General features: G+C 35.1%; 5 protein-coding genes and 1 long non-coding RNA gene across 8 annotated transcripts; 2 read left to right on the top strand and 4 right to left on the bottom strand.

The window, feature by feature from the left end:
- Nucleotides 1-3,544: 3,544 nt before the first annotated feature.
- On the bottom strand, nt 3,545-6,108 carry LOC118439492. Its single transcript, XM_035860820.1, has 6 exons — nt 6,076-6,108; nt 5,898-6,007; nt 5,662-5,826; nt 5,370-5,593; nt 4,524-4,941; nt 3,545-3,863 (listed from the first exon to the last, which is right to left on the bottom strand). The coding sequence occupies exons 1-6, from the start codon at nt 6,106-6,108 to the stop codon at nt 3,641-3,643; spliced, it is 1,173 nt and encodes a 390-aa protein (XP_035716713.1). The 3' UTR covers nt 3,545-3,640.
- A 1,657-nt stretch (nt 6,109-7,765) lies between these two features.
- LOC110861031 (venom carboxylesterase-6) lies at nt 7,766-12,292 on the top strand. The gene is made up of 9 exons (XM_022110144.2): nt 7,766-8,071; nt 8,436-8,576; nt 8,654-8,715; nt 8,972-9,054; nt 9,140-9,268; nt 9,571-9,627; nt 9,689-10,030; nt 10,621-11,055; nt 11,654-12,292. Exons 1-9 carry the CDS (start codon nt 7,883-7,885, stop codon nt 11,941-11,943), a joined length of 1,728 nt encoding a protein of 575 aa, XP_021965836.1. The 5' UTR covers nt 7,766-7,882; the 3' UTR covers nt 11,944-12,292.
- LOC110861024 lies at nt 12,220-15,570 on the bottom strand. Of its 2 annotated transcripts, none has more exons than XM_022110136.2 (5): nt 15,245-15,570; nt 15,011-15,172; nt 14,176-14,584; nt 13,679-13,852; nt 12,220-13,610 (listed from the first exon to the last, which is right to left on the bottom strand). In XM_022110136.2, the coding sequence occupies exons 1-5, from the start codon at nt 15,418-15,420 to the stop codon at nt 12,336-12,338; spliced, it is 2,196 nt and encodes a 731-aa protein (XP_021965828.2). In that variant the 5' UTR covers nt 15,421-15,570; the 3' UTR covers nt 12,220-12,335. The 2 variants fall into 2 exon arrangements, with proteins under 2 accessions (XP_021965828.2, XP_035716739.1); XM_035860846.1 differs by having other exon boundaries at nt 15,011-15,134; nt 15,245-15,349.
- Nucleotides 15,571-15,924: 354 nt separating this feature from the next.
- LOC110861040 lies at nt 15,925-17,414 on the bottom strand. The gene is made up of 3 exons (XR_002549017.2): nt 17,258-17,414; nt 16,508-16,785; nt 15,925-16,115 (listed from the first exon to the last, which is right to left on the bottom strand). It is a non-coding gene; the product is annotated as an uncharacterized LOC110861040 (long non-coding RNA).
- Nucleotides 17,415-18,419: 1,005 nt separating this feature from the next.
- Nucleotides 18,420-22,059, top strand: LOC118439499. Its single transcript, XM_035860868.1, has 8 exons — nt 18,420-18,858; nt 19,233-19,567; nt 19,867-19,985; nt 20,241-20,399; nt 20,473-20,696; nt 20,814-21,046; nt 21,282-21,547; nt 21,670-22,059. Exons 5-8 carry the CDS (start codon nt 20,651-20,653, stop codon nt 21,971-21,973), a joined length of 849 nt encoding a protein of 282 aa, XP_035716761.1. The 5' UTR covers nt 18,420-18,858; nt 19,233-19,567; nt 19,867-19,985; nt 20,241-20,399; nt 20,473-20,650; the 3' UTR covers nt 21,974-22,059.
- A 279-nt stretch (nt 22,060-22,338) lies between these two features.
- LOC118439526 (casein kinase I homolog hhp2-like) lies at nt 22,339-25,116 on the bottom strand. Of its 2 annotated transcripts, none has more exons than XM_035860913.1 (9): nt 24,984-25,116; nt 24,868-24,920; nt 24,283-24,389; nt 24,008-24,199; nt 23,694-23,727; nt 23,470-23,564; nt 23,332-23,382; nt 23,050-23,188; nt 22,339-22,698 (listed from the first exon to the last, which is right to left on the bottom strand). In XM_035860913.1, the coding sequence occupies exons 1-9, from the start codon at nt 25,048-25,050 to the stop codon at nt 22,477-22,479; spliced, it is 960 nt and encodes a 319-aa protein (XP_035716806.1). In that variant the 5' UTR covers nt 25,051-25,116; the 3' UTR covers nt 22,339-22,476. The 2 variants fall into 2 exon arrangements, with proteins under 2 accessions (XP_035716806.1, XP_035716807.1); XM_035860914.1 differs by having other exon boundaries at nt 24,977-25,099.
- Between the last annotated feature and the right edge of the window lie 1,434 nt (nt 25,117-26,550).

The raw sequence follows: 26,550 nt of genomic DNA, 5'->3' as shown, positions 1-26,550 counted from the left end.
GAAGCACGTTATGATTTGCAACCGATAGCAGGTCAAACTTATTTAATCAGAGGCTATTAACATACAGATTGGCAATCTGTCTGGTCGCAAAATTACGTGAGTTGTATTTTTTGTTTTACTATTTTGTAAACACAAAACTCCTGTATGTAAAAATAAATAAGGAAATCGCTTATCTAGAAAGTGAAACCACTTACACGGAATTTTTTGATTTGTATCTAAATATCCATCAAAACAATTCCGTTCTATTTTATTTGTACGTACCAAATTAAAAGGATTCTATAAAATTATTTTGCATAACGAAACACTTAAGGCTTGGTATTAAAAAATACCATTATGCAAATCCTTAAATATATGTATTTAAGCATAACGTGATGAGCCAATACAATTACTACGGGATACAATATTGCAAACCATAATTATAACTACTTTGGATTTTTACGAAGCTGAAATTTTTTATAAACTTATGACTTGAAGTGAATATTTTAACGTGATGTTTTCCTCCCCGGTTGCAATCTAGGCCCAACTTCATGTCGTTTGTCATTCTTCTAAAATATAGTTAAATATTCACATCTTTATTTACCATAAACATTCGTAAATAATTTGTAAACTAACCATTTTCATCGAGTCCATTGCACGAATGTCTGACACAATCCGGGCCGATTTATCAGATATTTGGGCAAAAATTTGTGGTAAGGTAATCTTTCCTTCTAAATATGCATAGAATAACAATTCTTTACGCTATAAAATGCATAGCCAATGCAAAATTAGATTGACAAAAATTTTGCACACCTTCCTTGGGCTCTGTGTGAATCACTCTTTTACCATTTTGACTGATTTCCGATGCACCATTATTCGTATACCGTCTTCCGGGTAGACATAAAACACCCGTTACGAGACACATTGTCAGCAGTAATACCTTGACAAACTGGATAAATAATTTCCAAGTAAATTCACAATTATTTATATGCACATTTCCCTAGTTTTTGTTTCAGGTAAAACAACTAATGCTTAACGATAACAATAAACATGTATGTTTACCTGCATTCCTACAATTTGCGATTTTATAAACTTAATAAATCAAACTGAACCCAGCTTATGTACTCCACGCTAATCAAAAGTCTTGCAGGTAATGAGAACCGTAACCTAGTGCAAGATTTCAAATATTGTGACTTTTTAATGTCTCTGAGGATAAGTGGGCCAAAAAACCAGTCGGGCGTATGTACGTCAAAGAAAAGTACCTCTATGTGATATTTATTAAATTCTCATCTATGTATGAGACAAAATTTCAACCCTTGTTACTTAATTATATAATCTTATTCGGGTAGACAAGACAATCAAATTTTTATGGTGGTCTACATAATATGCAAATAGTATTTGCTAAATACGTACCTATGAATTACGTAAGGCATCAAATTATGTATTTCCCGTTACTTGAGCTACATATACCTACAATATTTGGATTATGACAAATTGTTGAAGTTCATTATCACACGTTGTATGTAAATACATAAGTTGAGTTATTGGGTACTCATATGTGCATTTGTACATACATATGTACATATATATGCACATATTTATGTATGACTTTTCATGTGACTGTACAAAATATAAGGAATATATGAATGAATGAATATTTAATGCTACCTTTTCGAGGCCGCTTACGGATCCATGAAGGTACAGTCATATACAAGCATATTTACAGTATCCCACTTAATTGTAGATGCAGTGCATGCATGCATTATATCAATCACAAATTCTCCAAAACGGGTCAATATTTCAAATTGATTTTTACACCAATTATCAACCATATTGCATACTACAATCGTGCAAAATTTCAAATGGATTGGTGTAAAACTGATGAAATTATAGATATTTGAATGTCAAAAAGTTGCAAATTGCACGCCACAAAATTGTAGATGCAGCTAAATAGCCTTTTCAATATTTTATGTGCCTACTTTTAGCTGCAATACCGGCTTGAATTCGTCTGAACGTCGACTCCACCAATCTTTCAGTGACGCTTTTGATCCACTCTTCTGTGATTATTGTTTTCAGATTAGCTGGATTTATAGGTTTCCATTATGCCGGATGATGCGTTCAGGGTACCCATCAATGCTCGATCGAGCTGAGGTCGGGGGATTGAAAACCCCAACCCAACACCTTTATTGTACTACCCTTGAAGCAATTTGGGATGATTTTTGTAATATTTATCTAAAACTCGTAATGTTGGAAGATAAATCTGTGACCAAAGTCCGATTTTTTTGCAAATCGACAAAGATTTATTTTTACCAAATCAAGATAAGCCTCGTTTTGCAGCATGTCTGCGACACATTTCAAGGTCCCTATCCCGTACTAACGGAAACTGCCTCAAACCATTCCATTCCGGCAAGAAATCGAAAGTTTCACACCACATACTAAATAAACCCGCAGCCAAGATTTCCTTGACATATCTATTTTTAACAATTGCCCACAGAAATCAATTGTTCACACTTATGTTTTAGCTCCGCCACATTCTGATAACTCCATCTGAACCAGGAAGTGGAATTTTGATCTCATCCAGGAGGAAAAAAAATTTCCTGGCACAAGCGGACCTTCTGTGTTTGGCTTATTAAAGGTAAGGATTTCTTGTGGTGTCCCACTGAGATCTATGGTGTTTATTTTGGAAAATCTCCAGATAATTCAGTGAATATCGGCCTGTGTCTACTCTTTTATAAGTGGACATCAGTAAAAAGGTCGCTTTGGACACCGCTCGCAAGTTTTGGTGTGAGCAGACGAGGACTATCCTCACTGTTCTTATAAGTCTGTCATGACATGGCGATGAACGGCTATTTAGACTCTGTTCGTGATGGATAAAATGAGTTGGCATTTAATTCCTCTTTTTGGACAATAGATTGTACTAGTTATCTTTAAGTTTCAAATTTTTCGCCAGTTTTTCCATAACTTTACCCATTTTCATGACCCGCAAGAATTTCTGTTCGAATTTCTAGATTGACCTCGTGGTTATGTACTATTTTGAAATAAAATTTTCACAAAATATTTTTTATTGACAACTCAAACAACTATTCTTATGGGGAATAAGCAATCCCGAACGAAATTTGTATCTACACTAAAAGACTGGGTCGGTATCATAATTAAACTCGGCTGCATCTACAATTTTGTGGCGTGCAATTTGCAACCTTTTGACATTTAAAAATCTATAACTTCATCAGTTTTAGACCAACTCATTTGAAATTTTGCACGATTGTAGTATGAAATATGGTTGATAATTGGTGTAAAAATCAATTTGAAATATTGACCCGTTTTGGAGAATTTGTGATTTATATAATGCATGCATGCACTGCATCTACAATTAAGTGGGATACTGTATATAAGTTAACATGGGTTCATAAAATTTTGATTAATTAGAAAATGTTTAGTATTCCAGTGTAGATTTTAAAATAGAAAATTTGAATATTTTAAAAGGTTTCTTGAAGAGCTGCATAAATTTGACTATAAATCTTATACTTAAGTATAATGAATATATTTACGTATAGGATTAAGAGGAAATACTCACATTAAAGTACCACATAAAGCATTTGTGCACTGGAATCGTACATCTTGAATCGAGGTTTTGCCACTGGGATAACTATTTGTGCATGTATAATCAATGATAACGCACAAATCCTTTAAACCAACACCACTCCCCCATTAATATCAATATAGCAAAAATTATATAAAAGAAATATCCAAGAAATGCAAGCGATACTTCATTCAACCCCAAGTGATCATGGTAACGTATATAACGTTTCGAACATTGGGCGACCATATCGATCCGATAAGCTTCTGTGTATCTGCGCGCTAGTCCAGTCTCACATATCCTTAAAATTCTGTAATAAAAATAATCGACTTGTCAAAATTAATTTACATGTACGTATATAATCCAGAAAGACCTTTTCCGGATATGGTATGACTTTTAACTTAAGGTGGCATTGTATGCAGGGTTTGAGTTTGAATTGTTGTCTCAACTTTCCCCGATTCCATATATTCAAATGGCGATTTTGAAACCTATTCATCTCCGTGAGTTTTTTTACAATATGAAGATTTTGATAAACTTAAAAATTATCGATTTCTAGGTGTATCAAAATACAAAGTTACGCGTGTTGATTTTTCTGTTCAATGAGAAAGCGTTTAGTTTTTACTTATTATTTTTCATTCATTTTATATTTATTGTTTAATTAAACAAAAAAATCAAAATTCTACACTCGTAACTTTATAAACCTAAAAATTAACGATTTGAAGATGCGTTAAAATCTTCAAAAAACCCACGTAGATGAATATATTTCAAAATCGCCGTTTGAATATATGGGAGAAGGGAAAGTTGAGACACAATTCAAACTCGAAACCTATATAAAATGCCACGTTAATCTCAGGTATTTCTAGATAGAACATATCTAAAACTTGATTTGAAACCAAAATCGCTCAGAAACAATCAATTTTTCCGTGCAAAAAAAATTTTCAAACTTGAGGATCAGTGCAAAATTACCTACCCAAAATTGAACCCTTCCCTATGTTCGAATCCTTGTTGACAGTAAAACCCTGACGTTAAGCCACCTCCCTTCAAGACTTTCACTTTCGATACAGTACAAACTTGTGAGTTTGGTATTCCCAGAGATTCTGCGTCTGGATAGAAAATATCGTCCGTGTCGAGATGGGCGTGCCCTCTTTGGAAAATCTTTAAAATTGAGGCATTCTGTCCCACATCTGTAAATGTTTCATGAGTAACGCCATGGTTTTCTAAGAGGGTTGACGTCACGGAGGAAACTGTATACACCGAGAAGCTTGAGATCAACAGTTGCGTAAAATTTTGAATCGTCTCGACAACATCCCTGTTAAAATACGAAAGAATGGAGGCAGCATAGTAAATGTATAACATTGTTGAACACATGAGTCCTCCCGACAGTAGAACTATGTGAATAAATTGCATTGTCAGTGGTTTACAGCTCCTTCCTAAAAAGCGCACAAAATCATATTCATTCACCCTGTGCATTCTTATCACAGAATTGGATATTTAGGGGGATTACTAGTTTTACAGAGTAGGTTGGAATGGAACAAAGTCAGGATCCCTTAAACCTCGTGGTGGAGTCTTTCCGTTTTTTCACAGTTTAATTTTTGGTTAAAAAGACAATTCAGTATTTTAAACTTCGAAATTTTAACTGTAACTTTCATTAAATTTTCCACCACAAAAAATTTTGAATGCATTATCAATTATTCATAACTATGCATATTTCTTCGTACAAATTTGACCATGGTTTCTCGGAGTAACTCGCTGTCTATAAGTAAATATCCAGCTCCGTGATTCTTATAAGCAAGTAAATTCTCTTCATAAAACTTACCTTGTTGACTTATTGTAGCAAACGCCCAAAATACGCTTTTAAGCATGACGACTATCCAATCTCTGAACGAAAGTTCGACAACGGTACTATTTTTCGACGATAAGATGGTCAAGATGCAAATTATCGCTAATAAGAGTACCATCGAGAGTAGGAGGGATATCGGCAATGGCTTATGGTACACTGACTCGTTTTTTACGCTAGGTTGCAGAAAATAGGCTTGGAATCTAAACCGCGGGAAATATAAATTATTTACTAGTTTTGGTCAGAAGTTAACTTTTGCATATGTACATACGGTTCATTTCCAAGGGGAACTAAGATTGAGCCATGCGCCAAACGGGGTAGCACGTAGTAGAGAAGGCCGATCGCGATGTCAGCATTCTTTACCGAGAGGTGATAAGCTATGCTGGAGTTGGTGGGATGATCCGGAAAGTAATCATCCACAACGGTAAATTCCGGCCTTAAATATGCACAAAACAATTACATAATGGTTTACTTTTTGCTAATTTATGTATATTTTATTTATTTTACTTAAAGTTTAAAATGAACTGCAGATCAAGCAGCATTTCAAATGCGGCTCCGGAAATAAATGTTTTAGATCCGGTAATTTCTGTAGCCACGTTTAGAACCCCTTTCCATTCCTATTAATGGAAAATATTATGAAGAAAGCGATATTTTATTATTAAAAATGCAATTTATTATTCCTTACGGCGCCAACAATTTTCAGAATTGTTCCGTTCATTTTTTTAATATGAACTTCCTGGAGCTAAATATTTAAAGAAATTGTGAAAAAGTAATGTAAAGACTCAAATTGAGTTTTAAGCCTGTCGATGCGCACGTATACATATGTGCACTCTTAATAATTATGTTAACCAGAAAGTAAATTTACTTTCTGCAAAGATTGACGAGTTCAAATTTTTCAGGCTGATTTGAAATTTTAACCTTTTTAAAAAGGACAAAATTTAGATCAAAAAATGTCACGTATCGGCGTCGTTTTGAAATTGTAAGTAGAAAATAAAATTGAAATTAAAAAAATATCGAATTAAAAATAAAAATGTTTGATGAAGGCGAAAGCAGAAAAAAGTCCTGTGATGTATTAGTTTACCCATATGTATGGTTATAAATTTATCACCGACTGGTTATATGTAAATGTGTTATTAAAAAATACCGTAGTATCATTTACATATAGCTAATCAGTAACAAATGATTACCAAATTAACAACTTATTAGTATAATTAATTTAATTTAAAGTCAAATAAGTTACTTTCTCGTTATAATCGTTACCGAATTATTTAGAATGTACGTATGTACATTCACAGATGGATTATTGGTTATGGAATGTAGCTGCATATGTACATTAGCTGATTAAAATTATACATATACAAATTTGTATTTATATTTGCAAGGTATATTTCGTCGATGAAATCGATAAAATGTGTACCCGGTTTAATATTAACGAAATGTACGTACAAACATACAGATTTTATAAGTTACCAGTTACTACGTCAATTGCTTTAATACAACTTAAGATTTAAAATATGTACATACTGTCGAATTTTTATAGCCGGTCACCTCACTTGCATAATTTGACGCATTCGCGAGAGACATAGAGTTTGTCCAACACGGAGAGCCCGTATCGCCGAAAATGGGCATAGTGAGATTTATGCAAATGAGGTGACACGCCTAAATGCGAGGATAGTAGATACCTACCATAGACGTGTATACATGCATACTTTATATGTTTGTACGTCTACATTTTTTGGCAGAATTTGGTAAGGTTGCCATAGACATAGATGACAACGAGCATGTAAAAAGATATGTAAACTTAGCAACTAAATAGTACATATTAATGTTACTTAAGAGGATTTGTGAAAAGAGTCACACTATACTGATCGAAAAAATATGTGCTCAATACCATTGTTCGAGCCGATACATAAATACTTGTGTACATACATAAGCGTTTTGGTACACGAGGCCGTGATTATCTTCGTAAACAAGTAATTTTCCACGCTTCAAGTTCCCCAATAACAATTACCTGTCCATAACAGATCAATCATGGTCATAAACAAATTGGGTAATATATTACACATTATTGTCCAATTCCAATTAGATGATAAGCCGGCATTGAATTTGTCACCATATTTGTCATTTATCGCAAGTGTATATACATACACAGACCGGGATCAGTCATTGTGGGAGTTGGTACATACATATGCACGTATGTACTTATGAACCACTAATTGAACCTGAACCATCCATGTGCGAATTTTCCAATCTAATCTGCATCTCTTCTCTCTTCCATCCGCATTGTATGTACTTTGGTCCGTTTAATCTGCAAAAGTGCCATGGAGAACATGACAAATTACTTAATCAATTTGCACAGTCAGATTTTTGTTCTGTACGCATTCTTCTCTTACTCGTTCACTGGGTTAGTTGAGGGCTTAGTTTGTCTCCAGGTTTTTACGCCATTTGCATAATTTTGAAGTAATAAGTGTCTAAATAAATACATAGTCAATATGAACGCGGCGTACGTGATTCGAAAGAATATTGCCGCCATGACCAAGCCCACGGTCCCTTCGCCGGTGGTGGATACGCCGTGTGGGAAATTACAAGGTCGCACTTCCACGTCACGCGACGGACGGAAATATTTCCAATATTTGGGGATACCGTATGCAAAGCCACCCTTGTATGAGTTACGCTTCGAGGTAAGTTTTTTTGTAAATTTCCATAATCCGTTGGCAAATTTACATACATAAATTGGCAAATTAACCATTTCTATAAATATTTTATAACTAAATTCTTCAAGAATTAAAATACGGAATTAAATTAAATTTTTGTAAATACATTTCTCACTTTAACACATTAATGCACATTTGGCTTTAATTGCATGAGGGCATGAATGAACATGCATTTATGTAAATACATACATATTTTTTGCATAGATACATATTTGCATATTTTAATAATTTATGTTATTGTACCATTGCTTAAATTTGCTTCCAGCTTTATCCTAATTAAAGACATAATACGTCTTTTTAATTAATTAATTTGGTAATAACAATTTCTTAGCCACCGCAACCCTGGAACGAGCACTGGCCTGGGGTACGAGATGCGACGAAAAACGGGGACAAAGCAGCCCAGTTTGACGCCGTTTCGCAAAAAGTGATAGGAAGCGAGGACTGTCTCTTTGTTGACGTGCATACCCCCATCGTATGAAAACTAATCTCATCTTATACATTAAAAAACTAGAATTAAACAAAAGTTTCGGTTTATTTTTACATAAAAAGATTGCGGAAGGATCACGACTTCCGGTCCTGGTGTGGTTTCATGGAGGCTCCTTTATCATGGGGTAAGCTATATTCCAAAATATTTGGCAAAATCTCGCAAAATTATGAACATTGGGGGTATTCATCGCGAGTTACCATGCTAAATTTTGAAGGTCAATTGTTGAGACGTTTTTACTATATAACAATGAAAGCTTGTCATGAATACCCCAATACATTTCAAAACTTATGAAGTAAAAGACTTTAAAGAAAAAGTTAAAATTATGTCATCCGCGTCAAAAAAACTCGGTATGACTCAGTTTACACCGTCATATTTTTCAGGTCCGGAAATGACTACAAGCCGGATTACTTCATGGAGCATGACGTCGTTGTTGTTGCTGTCAATTATCGACTCGGATGCTTTGGTACGTGTCACCTTATTTTGAATCTACCTAAATAAACAAGTAATAAATAGATATTAGATTAAATTAATCCTGTTAACCTCTTCAGGCTTCTTGGACACTGGGGATGGCGTCGTGAGAGGCAACATGGGGTTGAAGGATCAAAACATGGCGTTAAGATGGGTACACCACAATATTGCTGGATTTGGCGGTGATCCTCATGATGTAACAATTGCGGGTAAAATTATATATATTCAGGGTATTCATCCATTGCGAGTTCGCATGTTCGCATCGTAACGTAATTTTGAAAAAAAGTGAACTAAATACTAGACTTAGAAATGCAGAAGTTCTTAGATGAATTTTCAAGCCATTTTTTGCAAACTTGCGAACTTTATTTTATGCTAACAACGATGCGAACTCGTAATGAATACCCCCATTATGTATTTCACAAACAAAATGAGTTTTGAAATAAGACGTTGACTCGTTAAATGCACACCGATTGTAAAATTTGAAGCTTATTTGAAATTTCATCATTTTTAGGAGAATCTGCCGGCGGAGCGTCTGTCCATTTCCACGTGCTCTCTCGATTAAGCACAGGTATGTATCATATCGCCTCAATTGACTCCAAATGCAAATTTCTAATTATTCGCAAATTTAGGGCTATTCCACAAGGCCGTGTCCCAAAGTGGGTTTGCAACCCTACCATTCGCAATTCATCCTAACCCGGCTAAATTAACGAGGCGACTCGCCGAAATTCTACGCTGCCCGACAGAGGACACACAAAAGATGATTTTCCAGATGAAAACTTTAGACACGGCGACAATTGCTTCCGTCCAGCTCGGCATGTTTGACAACTTTCGGCCCACCATCGAGTTCGATTTTGGCGACGGGCAAGCCATGATTACCGAGCATCCTCAAAGGATAATTAACAGCGGGAATTTTAATAAGGTTCCATACATGGTAGGCGTAAATTCGGGCGAAGGGATCTTACTTGCTACACGTAAGTTTGAAATGGAAACTTCAAATTCGCCGGAAAATTTAATTAATTCCCGGGATCGAATCCTGTCCAGTAATTATTTTTACAACGCAAAGTTGGAATAACTACGTAATTGATTTTTAGTCTCACTCTAGACCCGTTCAATGTGTCTATAATGCAAATGTCTATAATGCCATTAATTTCATGAGTTTTGACTAGTTCTGAGACAAGTGCAAATTTCGATACTTTAATGTATGAAGCTAATTTTTGGTACTTCAAAACCTGGAAATCTTTAAAATTGGGTGCTTTATTTGCTATTGTCATAATAAATTTCCTGGAAAATATATATGTTAGCCTTTTTGTTTGTAGTAAAACAGGTTTTGTTGTACCAAAAATGAGCTTCAGGAATTACAAAGTTGCATGTATCGCAAAACTCATGAAATTGATCTAATCTTAGAAATTTGCATTTAAAAGCATATAATAGGGGTAGAGTAAGATCAAAAATCTATGGCACCCAAATTGTGATCCTACGTAACCTTAATCAATAAAGTGAAGTCACTACTTTATTCGCCTTATTACTGTATTTTAATTCGCCGCTTTCAATCTTTAAATAGCCGCCCTAACCAACAAAACCACGTGTCAAGAACTGTCCGAAAACTGGGGCAAAACTCTCGCCCCCTTTCTCTTCTTTCCCCCAGAAGTAGACGGGACGATCCTGGACGCAACGAAAGACCTCTATTGCGCGGGAGAATTTGACCCAGCCAAACCGATGGAAAAGATGCAGGAGATGACGCATCTCTTCTCCGACTGCATCTGGAATCTTGGCTTCCACAATGCGATGACAGCACACGCGGCCGCCCTAGCAAATTATGGCGACGACCTAAGAAATCCCCTCTTTTGCTATTATTACGACTATCACGGCAAATACAGTTTGGCCGACATGGTCCTCGCCATCGGAGGGGATGCTCATCCTCTCGTCGAGCTGATCAAAATCAAGGGGAAGAAATGGATCAAGGAGAAAATTAAGAAAGAGGAAATTCCAAAATATGGTGAGTTTGTCAGGAAATTTATTATTTTTTTTAAATGAAGAGTTTTTGAGAAGAATACTTCAATGGGGTTACTCACGTCATCATTCGTATATTGAGCTTAAACTAGCGAAGTTTTGGAAAGTTTTCCAGATTTCGCCAAAGTTTTGTCAAAATTTATTGTTGGAAAACCATAAGATTTTTTTTTTCAATTTCACCCAGCAACTGGTCATGTTTTATTGCACAATATTTATTATTTCGAAAACTTCTCTATTCAATTCTTCAGAAATTGTAAATAATTCAAGGAAACATAACTGCTAGAAATTTTCGGAATCATATCTTTCTGAATCCTCTCACGTCACAATTTTTTCAGGTTTACAAGTTTTCAAAATAAGTTGCGATACGAAATAAACCGTTATCGTGAGTACGCTCAATGCAGAATTAGATTAGATCTCTCTAAATTTTAATTTTTACACATTTATTTCAACAACAGTTTATAAAAGATTAAAAAAATTCTAGTTTTTAGCACCTTATCCGACTTTTACTTCTCTGGTCTTTCCAAAAACTATGAAAACTTTGTAATGGCTGGTTCTCATTTTTTTTAAAAATATTTTTCCTCCAGGGTCTTGTCACGGGGACGGTCTCGCTATGCAATGGTATATGCCCGCCATGTGCTACGTCCCCCAGAAAAGTCCGGACTACGACGTTTCTAAAGCGATTGTTGAATGTCTCGTGCAGTTCGTGAAATTGGACAAGCACAATCCAGCCTGTTCTCTTGATTTCTTTGGACAACACTGGTCCGCCCAGAGGGGTTACGAGCCCCTCAAGTACATGCACATTTGTCGCGAACCCAAAATGATTTCTGAACCGTTTAACGAGCGGCTCAACTTTTGGAAGGGGTTGCAACGCTAGGGAATTTTGCATCTGGCAATATTTACTACAATCTGAACGGAATAATTTTTGGGAAATTAATTATTGTATCGCTAAAAACTAATAATTCGTTTGATAATTTATTGTAAGTATTCAATATTTGGAGAAAAACATGTTTGAATACATATATAATCGAAATAAAAATATAATTGAACACAACAAATTATTAATAAAGCTAAATTAATATTTCCAAACGTTTTAAAACGTATTTCTAAGTATATTCCAAGTATAAGTATTATCAACTAGGTCGTAGGATCGTTGTACTTAGTATTAGTCGAAATGAGGAAATTTCGGAAATTAGTACTCCATGAGAGTGCATCAAGTAAATCAATTATTTTCTTTTTTATTTCTCTTTTTTCGAATAGCATTAAACACTAGCATCTATAAAAAAGTCGTTGTTGCCATTTCCAATGGTTGAAGGGAACAGGCGCATGTAATTCCAAATACTTATTATTCTTAAAAGCCTCTACCCCTTCGTAATATTGAACATTGGATGGACACCTTCTTGCTGAATGCGTATGATAAATATGAACCACCCTTCCATTCTTTGCTACCCTAATAATTCCATATTTTTCCATCAATTCAGCTTGAATCTTATTTTCTGCAGAAATATCCGTGAGATCGCTCAACTTAAAAAATTCCGGTGGCCAAAATGGTATTATTCTGTTAATATTGGTCTCACGCTCGGGAATTACACACATTTCTGCATAGATCCGAGATAAAGTTAGATTCACCACGGCCGTAATCATCTTTCCGTTGGGGTCGTCATTTAGCCGCAATTCATCCCCCGTGGTGTCAGCCTTGGGTATAGCGTTTCTTAAATCGTACGACAATTCAGCATCCAACAATTGCAAATATGTCTCAAAATTGAAGTTTTGATCCGTTTTAACTTCCTCTTTTATATATTGAGCTGCAAGTCGTACCAGAAGTGGTACATGCTTTAATTGGCTATAAAGACGTTCTGGGATTTGAATAGTTTCCGGGACAATACTTGTTACAATTTTGGCACACTCTGATTCATCCATTTCTCCAATTTCTAGTACGATTGGAGCGTGAGTTTTACCAGGTTCTTTTTCTGTTAATGTAATATTCCTTGCAGTAATAATTATAAATAGATTTTGTTCCTTCACATCTTCTCGAAAAGAATCAAGCGTGGTTATGTTAAAATTGAGACAATCATTAAAAATTAGGAGCCACCTAGTCGGTTCTAGTTTGAGTCGAATTGCTTCAATGATACTGCTCATTTTTAGAATTTTGCCAGAATCTTCTCGCACACTTATGGAAAGGGCTCGAGCAAGTTTGTGAATCTGATTTTGAAATGATCCCTTATTCGCGTCTAGCCAAGTAACTGAAACTTTTCCGGTTCTGTACATGTCTTCAGCGAATCGTAGTGCTAGTTCGGATTTACCCATGAGGGCATTTCCGGTCAGAAGTATTAGTTGAGTGGCTGGATTGCAGAATAAATCGGAGAGTTTTCCTAATTCGCTGATTTTTCCCGTAAAATTTGGGTTGTGACGATTTTGGCCATACCAAAGTGGTGGGGACGAAGTGTAATTAGTGCTTTGTAAGTGGGTCAGTGTAGTAAATAAATCTGATGCGCTTGGGCGTAGATCTGGATTATTGGAAATCATTTGAATGATAGATCCACCCTGAAATATGTATGTGTATGTTTGATAAAAATATAGATTTAAAACTTAAAATAAGTTGATTTACATACAATTTTTTGACAGAATGAATCCGGAAGTTTTAAAGTTTCCTTTAATTTACGAAACTCGGAATTTCGGTTTTTTAGGATTTTTTCTTCAGTATCACCAGGAAATATTGTGTATAAAACAAAAATGATTAATCCAAGGGAGTAAATGTCCACCTTATTCGTGTATGATACCCCAACCTAAAGAATTTATTAGCAAATTAACAAAATATTTTGATAAGGCTACTGTTCGTTCAAAATTAATAAGCAGTAAAAAATCTGAAAGGCCATTTGGCAGTTGCTGTTTTCCATGACTTGATTTTGTTTAATAATACATTGTTTCTTCAACTTTCATGTGATTTTCATTTTAAATGGAGAATAAATATGGACAGTTACGGATAAATCATTTTTCAATAGCATCCAGAAACTTAGGAAATTTGATTTCTTAAAAAATTTTGAGGACTTTACTGCATATCAATTTTGAACGAAGAGTAGATACTCATTTTTTAAACTAAAACTTTAACCTGTTCAGGTGCCATAAAGTTACGAGTACCAATATCTCCCGTCATCACAACTGGCAAACTTGTCTTCTCACTAAATTTAGATAGTCCAAAATCTGCTATTTTTAAAACAATGGCTCTTCTACTTTCAAAATTTACTAGAATATTGTCTGGTTTCAAGTCGCGATGAATGATCCCCTTGTCATGCAAGTATCGTAGACCATCGGATATTTGGATAGAGAAATTCAGCATTAATTTCCTATCACGTTGATTGGTTTTGGCCGTGTCACTTAAATGATTAAGAATTACTTGGGATAAAGGGCCATAACATAATTCTTGTAGGATGGATATCACTGTTACAGATGTCTGTATTGATTCTGTATTTTCGTCTTCATCTTCACATATACTTGAGGATTGATCGTCCCTGCTTAAGCTGTTTCAGAGTTGAATCAAATTGTTAATTTCGTTAGGATAATGAATAAACAGTCGTTGAAAACGAAAGTAGCAAAGGGGTGAAGCGACACGGTGGCTCGTCAAAACTAAATATGTCGATTTCTCCTCCCCAAACTACGTCTAAAACCGTTAAAATACAAATTTGTCATCTTTGACCATTGGCCCCATCCCCGTGGCGTCGTAACCTAATGACCTACCACACCCATTTTCGAGATATATTCATACTTCAAAAATTAGAAACACGTTGGCGAATACCGCATGTCGAAATTCGAATACGTTCTAAAGTTATCCTGGATACAGACAGACGGACAAGACATTTCCATAAAGGGATTTCACTTCGCTTCACCCCTTAATTTGTTATAATTTGTTATAATTAATTTATATATTAACTAAATCAGATTCTTACCGTTCCTTGTAGAGAGGATCATTTTTAGACAGCCACTCTTCCGACTGGTAGTCGACACGTACTCCATGAATGCGAATGACATTGGGATGACGATAACTCTTAAACCATTTCATTGCTCGTATTTCTGGGAGGTTATTTGTAATATTTTCTACATGAGTTGTACTATATCATAAATTACCAATCAGTTAGCAGTCATTGAACGAGCATTACACTAAAAGAGTGAGAATTATGTACCTGTCTGGTAAAAAAATTCGTTTGAGAGCCAGCTTTTTTAAATCTTCACCTTCGAATTTTTCGATTTGGGAGACAACGCCGAACGCTCCACCGTCAAATATGCGTTGCAATGTGTAATCTGGAAGGAATGGGCACTTACATGGCAAATTACATTTTACTTCAGAAGTAGATGCCATGATACGTACTTATATATTCTTTACTTAAAACTTATTGGTGTTGGATCACTACATATTTCAACATTTACACTGTAAATTTAACAAGAAAAAAGTATTGTAAACAATTGTAATGTTTTTCACTTTAAGTATTCCAGCTGAGTTAATGACGGAGAGTAGATGATTGCACGAGTATGTAAATATGTTTGTGTAAATGCATGCTAAAAAACAGCGAATAATATTTAGTGTTGCGTAACTGAACAGATTATATATGGATATAGGCATATGATATTTGACTTGGTTTGCATGTGTATTTGTTTGCATGTTGTGTTATACATGAAGGCAGTGAAAATTAATAATGCATGTATTTATTGTATCAGAGAAATATTATGTATTCATAAACTGCATGTATGTACATACATTCACCCAGAAATTCTATGAATATATGTAAACAAAATTGAAAAATGCTCAATACAGGCTACGATTAAATTATGGATATTTTATTGTTTAGACTTCTTTTTTTGGAATTAATTACATATTTATTATTTTGTACTGTGAGCATCTTATTAATAAATAAATGATACACATGAAATTGTGCCAATTGATTTTTTAAAATTTGTTTGAAATTAGTCAAATCGACAGAATGTTAAAATTTTCTTGCTGCAAAGTCTCCACACTGCGGTGTCGTGTTGTATGTATGTACATACTTGATCGCCAATCTGCATTTAAAGTATCAAAAATAATATAAATAAAGCGTCATTAAGAGCCATCCACATATTACGTCATAAAAACTTCTCGATTTCAGGCACCCCCTCCCCCACCCAACGTATACATTAAAGGATACCGAATTTTAACATGGAAAAGATAGAAAGTCCTAAACCACCCACCCACTAAATGATGACGTAATATGTGTTCTCTTACAATACTTATCATCCACGCAGGATTGAACTTTTACAGAAATTCAGAATTCTGAGAAACTGTCAGTCTCAGAAGAATTTTACTTATCCGCAGGGAGGAATTTGAGACTGCTCAGTTTCTCAAAATTCTCAATTTCTGTAAAAGTTCAATCCTGCGTGGAAAAAGAGTATGTATGCAGAAATTGGGAATTTACCTTAATTCTCAACTTCCCAAGTTCCTTCTCTGTCTTTTTGCTTGCAGCACTCTTTAAAGTTTTCGGAGATTTCCTCGGTGGCCGTTTCGCAGTATGGCTTCGCCCTATAGTTGTAGCAGTAAAGCTCAAGTTCTTTCCCGCAAGCCTTCGTTGCCCTGTTATCCCAAATGTTTCCCCCAATGGGCGACTTATTGCACCGCATAATCTTGACCGCCTCCGCCATGGAACAGCTCCACGCCACCAAAACCACCAGAAGGATGAGCGACAACAACTTCATTCTGCAAGGGAAAGAATATAACGTTGAGAACCTTGAAGGGCACGCAACCTACAAGAATTTCAAATCTGCCGCCAGAAGTTAATTAAAATTATTCTCCCACAAATTATTCTTGTTCAGCCTCAAGAAGATACAATCGTAGAACGTGATTGGGCTTCTAAGGTTCAATGATTTTTTTACAATCATGTACACTCTCTAATAACAAGTTAATTACTAAACTTTTTTTCAACATATGAACTTATGAATATTTAAGGATTAGGTTAAAAATGCAACTAGTTAGTTGAGAGAGTAGCATGTCGCATATTTTAATACGAATTATTTAGTTTTGCTTCGCCATAAATCCAAAATCAAATAGTTCGTTTCTTTACAAATTGAAGACAATCAGAAAAAATTGAAGCATTTTCTAAACAACTTCTCATAAAATGTATGTATGTATTTAACTCACTGCCAGTATTTAATATATTACGGGTAATTACCTGATTTGGCCCGAATGACGGAAGAAGATACGGATAATTTTCTGTGGGTTGTTGCAGGATGAGACGATTGCTTTCAAATCTGCTACCGACTGGATTGGACGGTTTTTTGATGATTTTGAGGTTTTTATACCCTGCTCCTAAATACAGGGTGAATGGATGGAAAGTTTTATTAGGGATTCTCCATCCTACATAAATCCCTTGGAAGGTAAAATCTTTTTGAGGTCAAGGATTATGAATTTGGTTCCAGGAAAATATAAACACCACCGTGACCCATATTCCGCCCACCTGAACCTTCACCTTGCTCCATAATTCCTGGATTTACCTAAATATTTTTAACTAACCAAGCATCCGTCGCATTCCGTATAAAGAAAGGAAGACACAGTGCAAGACTGGGTTCTGATACTGGCAGCTTCAGGCCGACGAGGATTAAGATTCATATGGTGATTCGTGAATGAATGAATACATTTGATTCACTCAAAGTGAGCCCTTTTCATCCTATTTTATGTATGTCCTCATTTTCACACTCATTCACAGTTGGTTTGGACGAGTGACACTTGGCAAGGACAGGGTCAAGGTGCCTGCACTTGTGGTCCCATTTGTTCCTTTGCTTTTGTGCATAAGATTTATGAGGGGCTGGTCGTCGTTTGTTACGTTGTTTTGTTTTTGTTGTGGTGGGATGGATGGAAAGTTTTTTTTAGGTGTTTGGACCCGAACATTGTCACTTAATTGTTAATATTTATTTTTTAATTTGAAAGGGTACTACGTGTTTTCAAGGCAATAAATACATATGTATGTGTTACTCCATGAGTTATGGTAATGGACCTGATGTCAAAAATCGAGAAAAATTATTTAAAACCATTTTATATTCAATTAAGGTCTCTGCTTGCGATGCAGTGCAGTATGTACATAAATACCCAGAATACTGGGAGGGTTTATGAAGTTTGTTCCATTATTTGATTGAGTATTTGGGTGATGTCTTCTCTGAGAATGCATGCACATTTGGACATCCGTATATCATTTGTACATAAACATGAATAATGTTGGTACATTTATATGCAACACAATTCTCGTGCACCCTCACCCACAATTCCTCATTCTTTTCATAACTGTTAAGTGTTTCTTATCTCCAAGATGTTATCATGACCTTTGCACAAAGGATTAAATTGAATTGTACTTGATAAAAAATATTGAATTCAAGTTCCAATTTCCATTAGACAAAATTGTATTTTCATGAAGTAAATAAATATTTATGCAATTGATTTTTCTTTTGATGTATGTATTTATGTGTAGCACTTGTTTGTAGCTCTACATATCCGGCTGTGTAACGAAACGAATAAAAGAAACATTAGTAAAAGACTAAAAATAAAACTAAAATACGCTGAAAACCTTTACTTGAGATCATGAAATTTACAATGATCTGTATATTTTTAACTTGCTCTTTTATCTTGATTAATTCTGATCTGGTTATAATTAGCGATTCTAATGTGTGTTATTATTCCCCTGATCGAACTGCGTACGAGTTGATGATCAACTTTTACTTAGTGTTTTATAAATTTATACGGATCTATATATCGGTTACATACCTGGACATCAATCGTGTGGTAAGAAATTTGTCATGCAGTGTGAAGGTGTGATGTGATAATGTCAGATTTTTAAAGGGGCCGATACATATGTAGTAACATCTATTCAAATGAGGTGACCCGCAACAATAATTCGCATTTGTGCTTACTATGTAATTATGTATATGTACATATTTATTTATAGTAGAATTAATGTTGCGGGTCACTGCATTTGCATAAATCTCACTATGCCCATCTTCAGGATTCCGTATTAAATAAACTTTAGGTTCCTCTCAATAATGCGTCAAAATATGCAAATGAGATTATGAAGCAATAGTTTACATTTCTATTGTAAAAACCATCTTTTTTAATATCCAAGATTAGAATGAAATAAGATTATTTTCCCCTAATTACAGGACTTCCAACAGCTTATTCAAAATGGAAGCAAGAATGGGTCTACTTCCCCAACTATAATTTTTATCACTACAAATCGCCAAAACTTTACAAGAATCTTGACTCGTTTCCGCGTGGAAATGACCCAAAAACTATTCTTCCTCTTAATAAACAATTCATCAATTGAAATTTGGGAGTTTTACTACATCAAGAAACAGTTGTACCAAAATAAGCTACTTGTTTTAAATAGAGATCAAATTTTCCACTTCGACTGGACCAACTTCATTCAGTACAATCTTCAATGTCCTTTCAAAGGAGGAAGAATTTCTATTGGGCTTTATTAAGCTTCCAAATCGATGTAAGGAGTCACATTTATAAATAATTTATATATACAAATATGCACACCGTTAGAAATCTGGTATAGCCACGCAGGTATTGATTTGTCGGTATTAAAGTTGCCACCCTTGGAATTAAAATTATTGCGGTCAGTAAAAATTTGTCACTGAAATGGTAAAAGTTTAATACCGAGCGGCATATTGCATGTTTTACTTGTTTATTACCTTGGTATTATTTTAATACTAGATTTCTAAGAGTGTATCAAGCCTTATTAAGTTATCTATATTCTAATCCAAACTTTTTTTTCCAATTTTGAAATAGGGGAGCCAGATTCCCGACCAAACTAAGGGCACATGTCGTGTCTACGATAACCGCTTAATGCAATCAAACCGAATGACATCAAACTTCTTTCTAGATTTGAAATTGGTTCTAAATTTTTCGTATGTACATATTTACATAACTTACGGATAAAACATTCTGGGAATTCATGACGATTTAGCATTTTCGCATCGCAATACACGTTGTTTTACAGATATGTAAATACTAGCCTTGGAGATGACCAGTTTCGCAAATAAGTTTTGAACCAAACTTTTTTGCGACGTTATTTGCTAACAATGCGAACTCGTCGTGAATACCCTCATCATGTAATTTAAATGTTGAATACTGAAATACTTTTTCTTTGCTTGTTACTTAAGGTACACGTTAACGGAGAGAAAATTTGTGCATAAAAATCTCAGCCAGCCACAAACCAGCGGAGACGACGTGGCTCATGTCGATCTGAGCCTGCACTTCGCTAGCCAAACCGTGGAACGATTTAAAATTTACACAATGCTCCAACCCATTCAGCATTCACAGTATGAGTTATATATTTAAATATCACATACCTGCTTTGTGTATGGTGCCCCATGTTTTTTTTTTAATTTTCAGCTATGGCGCCTTCTACAAAGCCCTTGAGCACAATCCGATGAGAAACGTACACTCGAAACCATTCGAGTTGATGTCATGGATAGCAATTTTTTTCACTTGAGTCCTCTATGGAACCGTGGTTTGCATAATTATCAGGATACTTCAAGCGAATATTGTTCCAAATGAAAATTCGCACAGTATGCCCAACTGGGTCTGGTGGATTACTACATTCGTGACCGGACAAGGTAGATCTATGTATGAATTTATGTCATGATTATTTTCAATGGTAAATTTGACTTTCGCCTCCGCCTTTAAACGAGTAAAGATACATGCAGTACATAATTTTTGAATTTAATTTCCAGGCTGTGATCTTTCGAGTGGGAGAGTCCGCCAGGCTAAATTTTGTACCACGTTCCGAATCTGTTTCGCTGTCGGAATCATGTTTGGCCTTTTTATCAATATTCTCTACTCGTCCACCATTACGTCGGCTCTTTCAATACCAATGTCGCAAATTCCGTCCTTTCACGCCTTAATTACTTCAGGGTTCAAGTTCACAGCGCACAGTGAGAGCCTTCCAATGCAGAATATTTTAAAGGTTTGCATATTTACGTACATTTTGGGCATATTCAGGTCCACGTCAACCTTCGCATATTTCGCAAACTAAGCGAAGTACTTCAAAGTAGCACAACCTGCGAAATTTTGCGAATTTTGCAAAATTTTCCAAAATTTTTGCTGGAAAACCATGAGATTTTTTCGCAAATTGACCTGGCAAAAAATTTTGAAAATGGCATTCCCCAATTTTACCTATAATACAACAAGTAAATTTTCAGACTGCCCTCTCCAACCACGGTGCACCTTTGGACGTTGAACTTGTAGAAAGTGCCTCACAAATTAGTCACCTTTTCCAACCGGCCCATCGCACAGCTACGATCGCCTACTTTGATTACTTCTATGCGGAAGCGACACTTCAAAATTACTCGACGGACTTCATCTGCCGAAATATTCGACGAGTCACAATCTCTCCAAACAGTAAACCCATCTATTCCTCCTTCATTGCTAAGAAGTCATCCGAGTTTACTGAATATTTTAATTACGGGTAAGCAATATTTTTTTGAAATTTTAAAATACTTAAACCTCCATTTTTGCGGAATGTGCATAAATACATACTATTTATACCATCCATATTTATTTTTGAAATTTTAAATTTAAAATATTTAGATTAATGCGGATCAGGGAAGCAGGGCTGCACCACAAGTACACCACAGAATACGACACCTTCAGCAGTCACCAGCGTTGCGACGAGGCTGATAATACAGATAATAGCTCGGGGTGGGACAGCGTCGAAGTTACCGATGTTTACTTCCTATTTTACATATTGCTGGGCGGAATGGTTCTAGCATTGATTGCTTTGGCCAATGAGAATATTGACTCCGTTAAAAAATTGGTTATTACATGGGGCGAAAATTTAAGTGGTCTTAAAATAAACAATACGTACTCAACAAATTTTCTAACTCGCAAGTAAAATCCGATAAACAAAAGTTGACAATATTTGCATACGCGTGAAACCTTAGATTAGCTCTATGTAAATAGATAGGATGATATGTAGGTTGGGAAATATGTAAATTTGATAAAATATGTATGTAATGTCATTCCTATTTGCTGGAATAAACAAGTATTTTAAAGTTTTTCAGAAAATTTGCAAGGTTTTGTAGATTCATATTGTTTTGGTGCCAATTTGTGCGGAAGTTAATGCATAGCCCTGACCCCATTACACTTTTTGACAGGTGGTATTAAATCATTACTGGCCAAGGTACATATGTGTGTGACGGTATGACAGTACCGGCACGGTAATAACGAGGGATTCATGTGTGGAGATTTAAAAATTCGTACATATTTTGAACCTACACATGTTTTTATTTTTATAAATTGAATAAGTTGATCATTGTAATAATTGAATAATATTGAATTACAAGTCTAGGATAATACACAAGTTTACAAAAAATATACATAAGGTAATTAGAACTATTAACGCGTATAAATTTTCCGTACTTCTAAACCTTGTCGTCTGGATGGAGTAAAAATGCTTTGTTTTTCTTGAGGAATCCAGTCAAATTTAGCATCATATTCATATCCCAAGTTGAAAAATAAATCTTTGAACATTTCTCGAACGACAGCGTAATCCGGAGTTTCTTCAAAATTTAGACTTCGGACGTAAGCCATGTATTTCGAAAATTCTTCTGGGCAGCCCTATCATGAATCATTAATTTATAAAGAGCGTACTCATGACAACGTTTTATTTTTTTTCGCAAATCATTTTAGCGAATTTTTGAGGCTCACAAAATTAGTGGGGATTCGCAAAATATGACTTTGCACTGCATCTTACAACAAATTAAAAACATGAATATTTGAAGGGTAAATTTGCAACAAAAATCCTACAGGTTTCCAGCACAGGCTTTGGAAAATCTCACAAGTCCTGTTGCGAGGCTTAATTTGCGAGATAAGCGAGGGTTGACGTGAATACGCTCAAAATACTTTCTTGATGGTCAAAATTTCCAAGTGCTTTATATCTAAGTGTTGCATATTTACATAAATACATACTTTGCATAAAGTGTTGATGGAGGTCCCCATTTTGACTTGCTTTAAAAGTACGGGATCGTTCATTGCATTGTCCCAGGGCAGACATCCTCTCAACATGTAGATGAGCATGTAGCCAAGTGACTCTAAGTCATCTCGACGGCTGCAATTAATCAAACCAATTAAGAAATCCACTCCAAAATTTTAAGAAAATTACATACTAAACTAAGTTGTTTATAATTTTGAATCATGGAGTAAATTTTATACAACTTTATTTAGAGTGCAGCATGTGCCAAATTATATCACCTTCTTTCCATCCTTTGCAAAGCGGATATAGATTGATGTCTTGAGTCGCAACTAAATACATGGTTATTAAATGAAAATGTCATATGAACACAATATGTATAAAAACAAACAAAAGTATGCAAATATGGAATTATGTACTTTGCGAGTCCCAATTCCTCATAAACTTTGCATTTGATATGTTCCCCAGATTTGTTTAGGTATCTCTTGGCATTGCCAAAATCTATCATGTATACCTGTAATGGCATCCAAGATCATAAATATGGATACAATTTCAAGTTTATTTTGCATATGCACTATTTCATATGCACTATTCACTTCAAACTTTACCACATACCTAAGTACTTAGCTTTAAATTTACTTACCAATGTGTTCCCGTCATGACGTCCAATTGCAAAGCTAAAAAATTTTGAAACAAAAATTACAAGGTTTATACCCTGTTGGAAATTTCGGTATTAAAGTTGCTACCGCTTGGTATTGAAGTGATGCTGATCAGTAAAAATTTGCTATCGATACATACATATTTATGGTACAACTTTAATACTGAACTATTACTACACAGTATTACTGATCAATACCACTTTGGTAGAATTATGAATACGGCTTGGTATTATTGTTAGCTATTATTGCTAGATTTCTAAGAGTGTAGACAGAAAATCAAATCTTATCTGGTTCCTACTTTTCTGGTTTTATGCTCCTGTGTATGAATCGCTTATTGTGAAGATATTCGACGCGTTCAAGGAGTTGATCGGCCAACAAGAGGACTGTTTTGAGGCTAAACTTGTTCCCATTCTGTTGAAGGAGTGAGTTCAAAGATGATCCCAAAAGCTGCATTGCAATAACATTGTGGCGTTTTTCTTGCCCAAACCATCTGCATATTTAAAAAAAGAAGCACATGGCTTAATCAAATCCCAAAAAAAGGAATTCGTCTAAACGTAGATATTTTGTATGTACCGAACGGTAGGGAAACCTGTTCCTCCTTCCAGCATTTTTGCAACTTGGAACTCGTGCGATAAGAACATTTCTTCGCAGTCCCAGCTTTCCACTTTGATTGCGATTTCCTGCATCACCAAAAAATGTCGCAAAAATCGTAATCAAAATCACCACATTTCTTACTCATTTCTCGCCTCTGGGAATATTTATATTTACAAATTCTGGACAAATTTGTACAGCAGATATTTGTCAATTAAAAAATAGACATCTCTGCGCTTTTCGAGGCTAATATTTGATTTATTGAAAAATTGCAAGCTTTCAGTGACCCACAGTCATCTTCAGGCATCGGAATATAAAAAAATATATACATCTAAAGTTTAATATGTATGTAAGTCTTCAGAAAAATTGGAACTCATCGAAACTGGTTGCCCGTAATTACAAAACCTTATCACCATTATATTAATTAACTCACTCATTACGAATTGCTTGCCCATAATTCCTAAATAAATTCTCAGAGCCGAGAAATAGTTAAAAAGTGTTGATTTGACGATTTTGGCCATCCAATCCTAAATACGCTAACTGATCACTGATTTCTTTAGAAATTACCTCTTCAGAATGCAGGTCTTTTCCGTAATACACGTCCCCGTGAGACCCAGAACCTTACGTAAATAAAATCACATTATAAACTACACTAAAATGTATTTAAGCAATTCACCTCAAACCTAGTTTTCTTCCCAGGAGATATTTTCCATTCCCAAATATTGTTCCAAAAGACATGTAGCTGGACATTGTTACGTATTTTCTTAATTTGAAATATGTTACGGTAATGCGAAGCGAATCTGACCAAAGCCTAGTGTCAAATGACGCATAAAAAACAATAGCAACCTGCGATTGGAAAATAATGCGAATCCGGAAGAAGAATTATTGCCCCAATTTAACGCATGGCTTATATACAAATATGCATATTTTTATGTATTTGATTCTTGAATAATAAAGCCAAGGGTTGTTTTATTGACATGCGGCTGACACATTTGCAAACACATAAATTCATATGTACTCCCTACATTCAAACTTGAAATTGACCGATCAATTCGTCCCAATTCTTAACAAGACGTAATGTTATTGAATGAAATTCGTATATAGGACGCCAAAATTTAAGATGCAAGAAAATGTGTAAAAAATCTATTCCGATATGCAAATCTTCTACATGTTATATTTACATACATATACATATATATATGTACATACAGGTTACTTTACTATGCAGTCATTCATGAATGTTGAACTAGCATCTACGTGCATTTGCAATCTCTGAATTGCTACTTGGGTTGTAATAACTACATTTCCTGATATCACTAATGGATTCATTCATATTGTCAATCACCATCTCCTCACCCAGTGGCTGCGGAAACGTGGGACAATTTCCTTATATTATTTATGTACCCATCATCTGCCCATATTATATAAACCACTCCCTCCCCTATCCTACAATGTATCCACACTCTTAGACAACTGGTATTAAATCATTACTAATAAGTGTGAATATAAATATGTATGTATGACTCTACCGGTACGGTAATAACGGGAATTGACGTTGTGGTAATGAAAAATTTACCGCTCAGAAACAACTACCAATCCGGTAGGAAGTTATTACCAAATCATAATGTACATATGCGAACAGATTTCAGCAGTACAGGTGTCCCAGAGCTTCCGCTGCCATTGCCTCTTTCTCACTCTCTGTGGTTTCAACAGGTTTTTGTTTTTTAATGCATTGTTTTTAATTCGATAGACAAATAACAAGCTTCAATGCAAGGTTTTATAGTAAAGCACGTATCGTGCGTAATTTTTGCATATTCACACTTCACATAATATTTACAATATCATGATCATCGTTGTTTTTTATTGCTTTACTTTCATCTCAGATTTTGAATCCCTTGATATTTGTCATTATTAAGGAATGGAAACAAGATGCTTATATGTATATGTCGTCTGTCTGTCTGTCCCCTTGATAAGTTGGGAGCGAAAAGACATATGTACAGATTTTCAATGTAAACTTTCAATGTAAACTCTGAACCTAAAGGGGCAGGGCAAGTTCGGATATACATAAATGCATCATGAACGAAAATGAAGATGAATAGATAATATGTATTTATTCCTTAAATGAAGGGCTAATGTGACATATACATGTGTACACATACATACATATGTACATATATATTTACTTACTTCTATTATAGTGACAAAAAAATCATGGAAATTCATGGTAACTGATTTTCATAATTTCTTATA

This window comes from Folsomia candida, unplaced genomic scaffold (assembly GCF_002217175.1).
Source record: "Folsomia candida strain VU population unplaced genomic scaffold, ASM221717v1 Fcan01_Sc037, whole genome shotgun sequence".
Taxonomy (NCBI): Eukaryota; Metazoa; Arthropoda; class Collembola; order Entomobryomorpha; family Isotomidae; genus Folsomia; species Folsomia candida.
The sequence above is the reverse complement of the archived record's forward strand: the minus strand, read 5'-3'. Positions and strand labels throughout refer to the sequence as shown.

What these genes read in the sequence shown, in the direction of transcription:
- LOC118439526 (XM_035860913.1), bottom strand. Translation starts at nt 25,050, where the DNA reads ATGTCCAGCTACATGTCTTTTGGAACAATATTTGGGAATGGAAAATAT. An exon ending in GAGGAATTGGGACTCGCAAA is followed by an intron (nt 23,383 to 23,469) that starts GTACATAATTCC and finishes CCATGTATTTAG; the next exon opens with TTGCGACTCAAGACATCAAT. An exon ending in TTGCAAAGGATGGAAAGAAG is followed by an intron (nt 23,189 to 23,331) that starts GTGATATAATTT and finishes GATTAATTGCAG; the next exon opens with CCGTCGAGATGACTTAGAGT.
- LOC110861024 (XM_022110136.2), bottom strand. Translation starts at nt 15,420, where the DNA reads ATGGCATCTACTTCTGAAGTAAAATGTAATTTGCCATGTAAGTGCCCA. An exon ending in CGAATTTTTTTACCAGACAG is followed by an intron (nt 15,173 to 15,244) that starts GTACATAATTCT and finishes TTTATGATATAG; the next exon opens with TACAACTCATGTAGAAAATA. An exon ending in ACTTTATGGCACCTGAACAG is followed by an intron (nt 13,853 to 14,175) that starts GTTAAAGTTTTA and finishes TAAATTCTTTAG; the next exon opens with GTTGGGGTATCATACACGAA.
- LOC110861031 (XM_022110144.2), top strand. Translation starts at nt 7,883, where the DNA reads ATGAACGCGGCGTACGTGATTCGAAAGAATATTGCCGCCATGACCAAG. An exon ending in TGTATGAGTTACGCTTCGAG is followed by an intron (nt 8,072 to 8,435) that starts GTAAGTTTTTTT and finishes ACAATTTCTTAG; the next exon opens with CCACCGCAACCCTGGAACGA. An exon ending in TTATCGACTCGGATGCTTTG is followed by an intron (nt 9,055 to 9,139) that starts GTACGTGTCACC and finishes TAACCTCTTCAG; the next exon opens with GCTTCTTGGACACTGGGGAT.
- LOC118439499 (XM_035860868.1), top strand. Translation starts at nt 20,651, where the DNA reads ATGCCCAACTGGGTCTGGTGGATTACTACATTCGTGACCGGACAAG. An exon ending in TACATTCGTGACCGGACAAG is followed by an intron (nt 20,697 to 20,813) that starts GTAGATCTATGT and finishes TTTAATTTCCAG; the next exon opens with GCTGTGATCTTTCGAGTGGG. An exon ending in ACTGAATATTTTAATTACGG is followed by an intron (nt 21,548 to 21,669) that starts GTAAGCAATATT and finishes TAAAATATTTAG; the next exon opens with ATTAATGCGGATCAGGGAAG.
- LOC118439492 (XM_035860820.1), bottom strand. Translation starts at nt 6,108, where the DNA reads ATGAACGGAACAATTCTGAAAATTGTTGGCGCC. An exon ending in GTTCCCCTTGGAAATGAACC is followed by an intron (nt 5,594 to 5,661) that starts GTATGTACATAT and finishes CCCGCGGTTTAG; the next exon opens with ATTCCAAGCCTATTTTCTGC. An exon ending in TGCTACAATAAGTCAACAAG is followed by an intron (nt 4,942 to 5,369) that starts GTAAGTTTTATG and finishes TTATTCACATAG; the next exon opens with TTCTACTGTCGGGAGGACTC.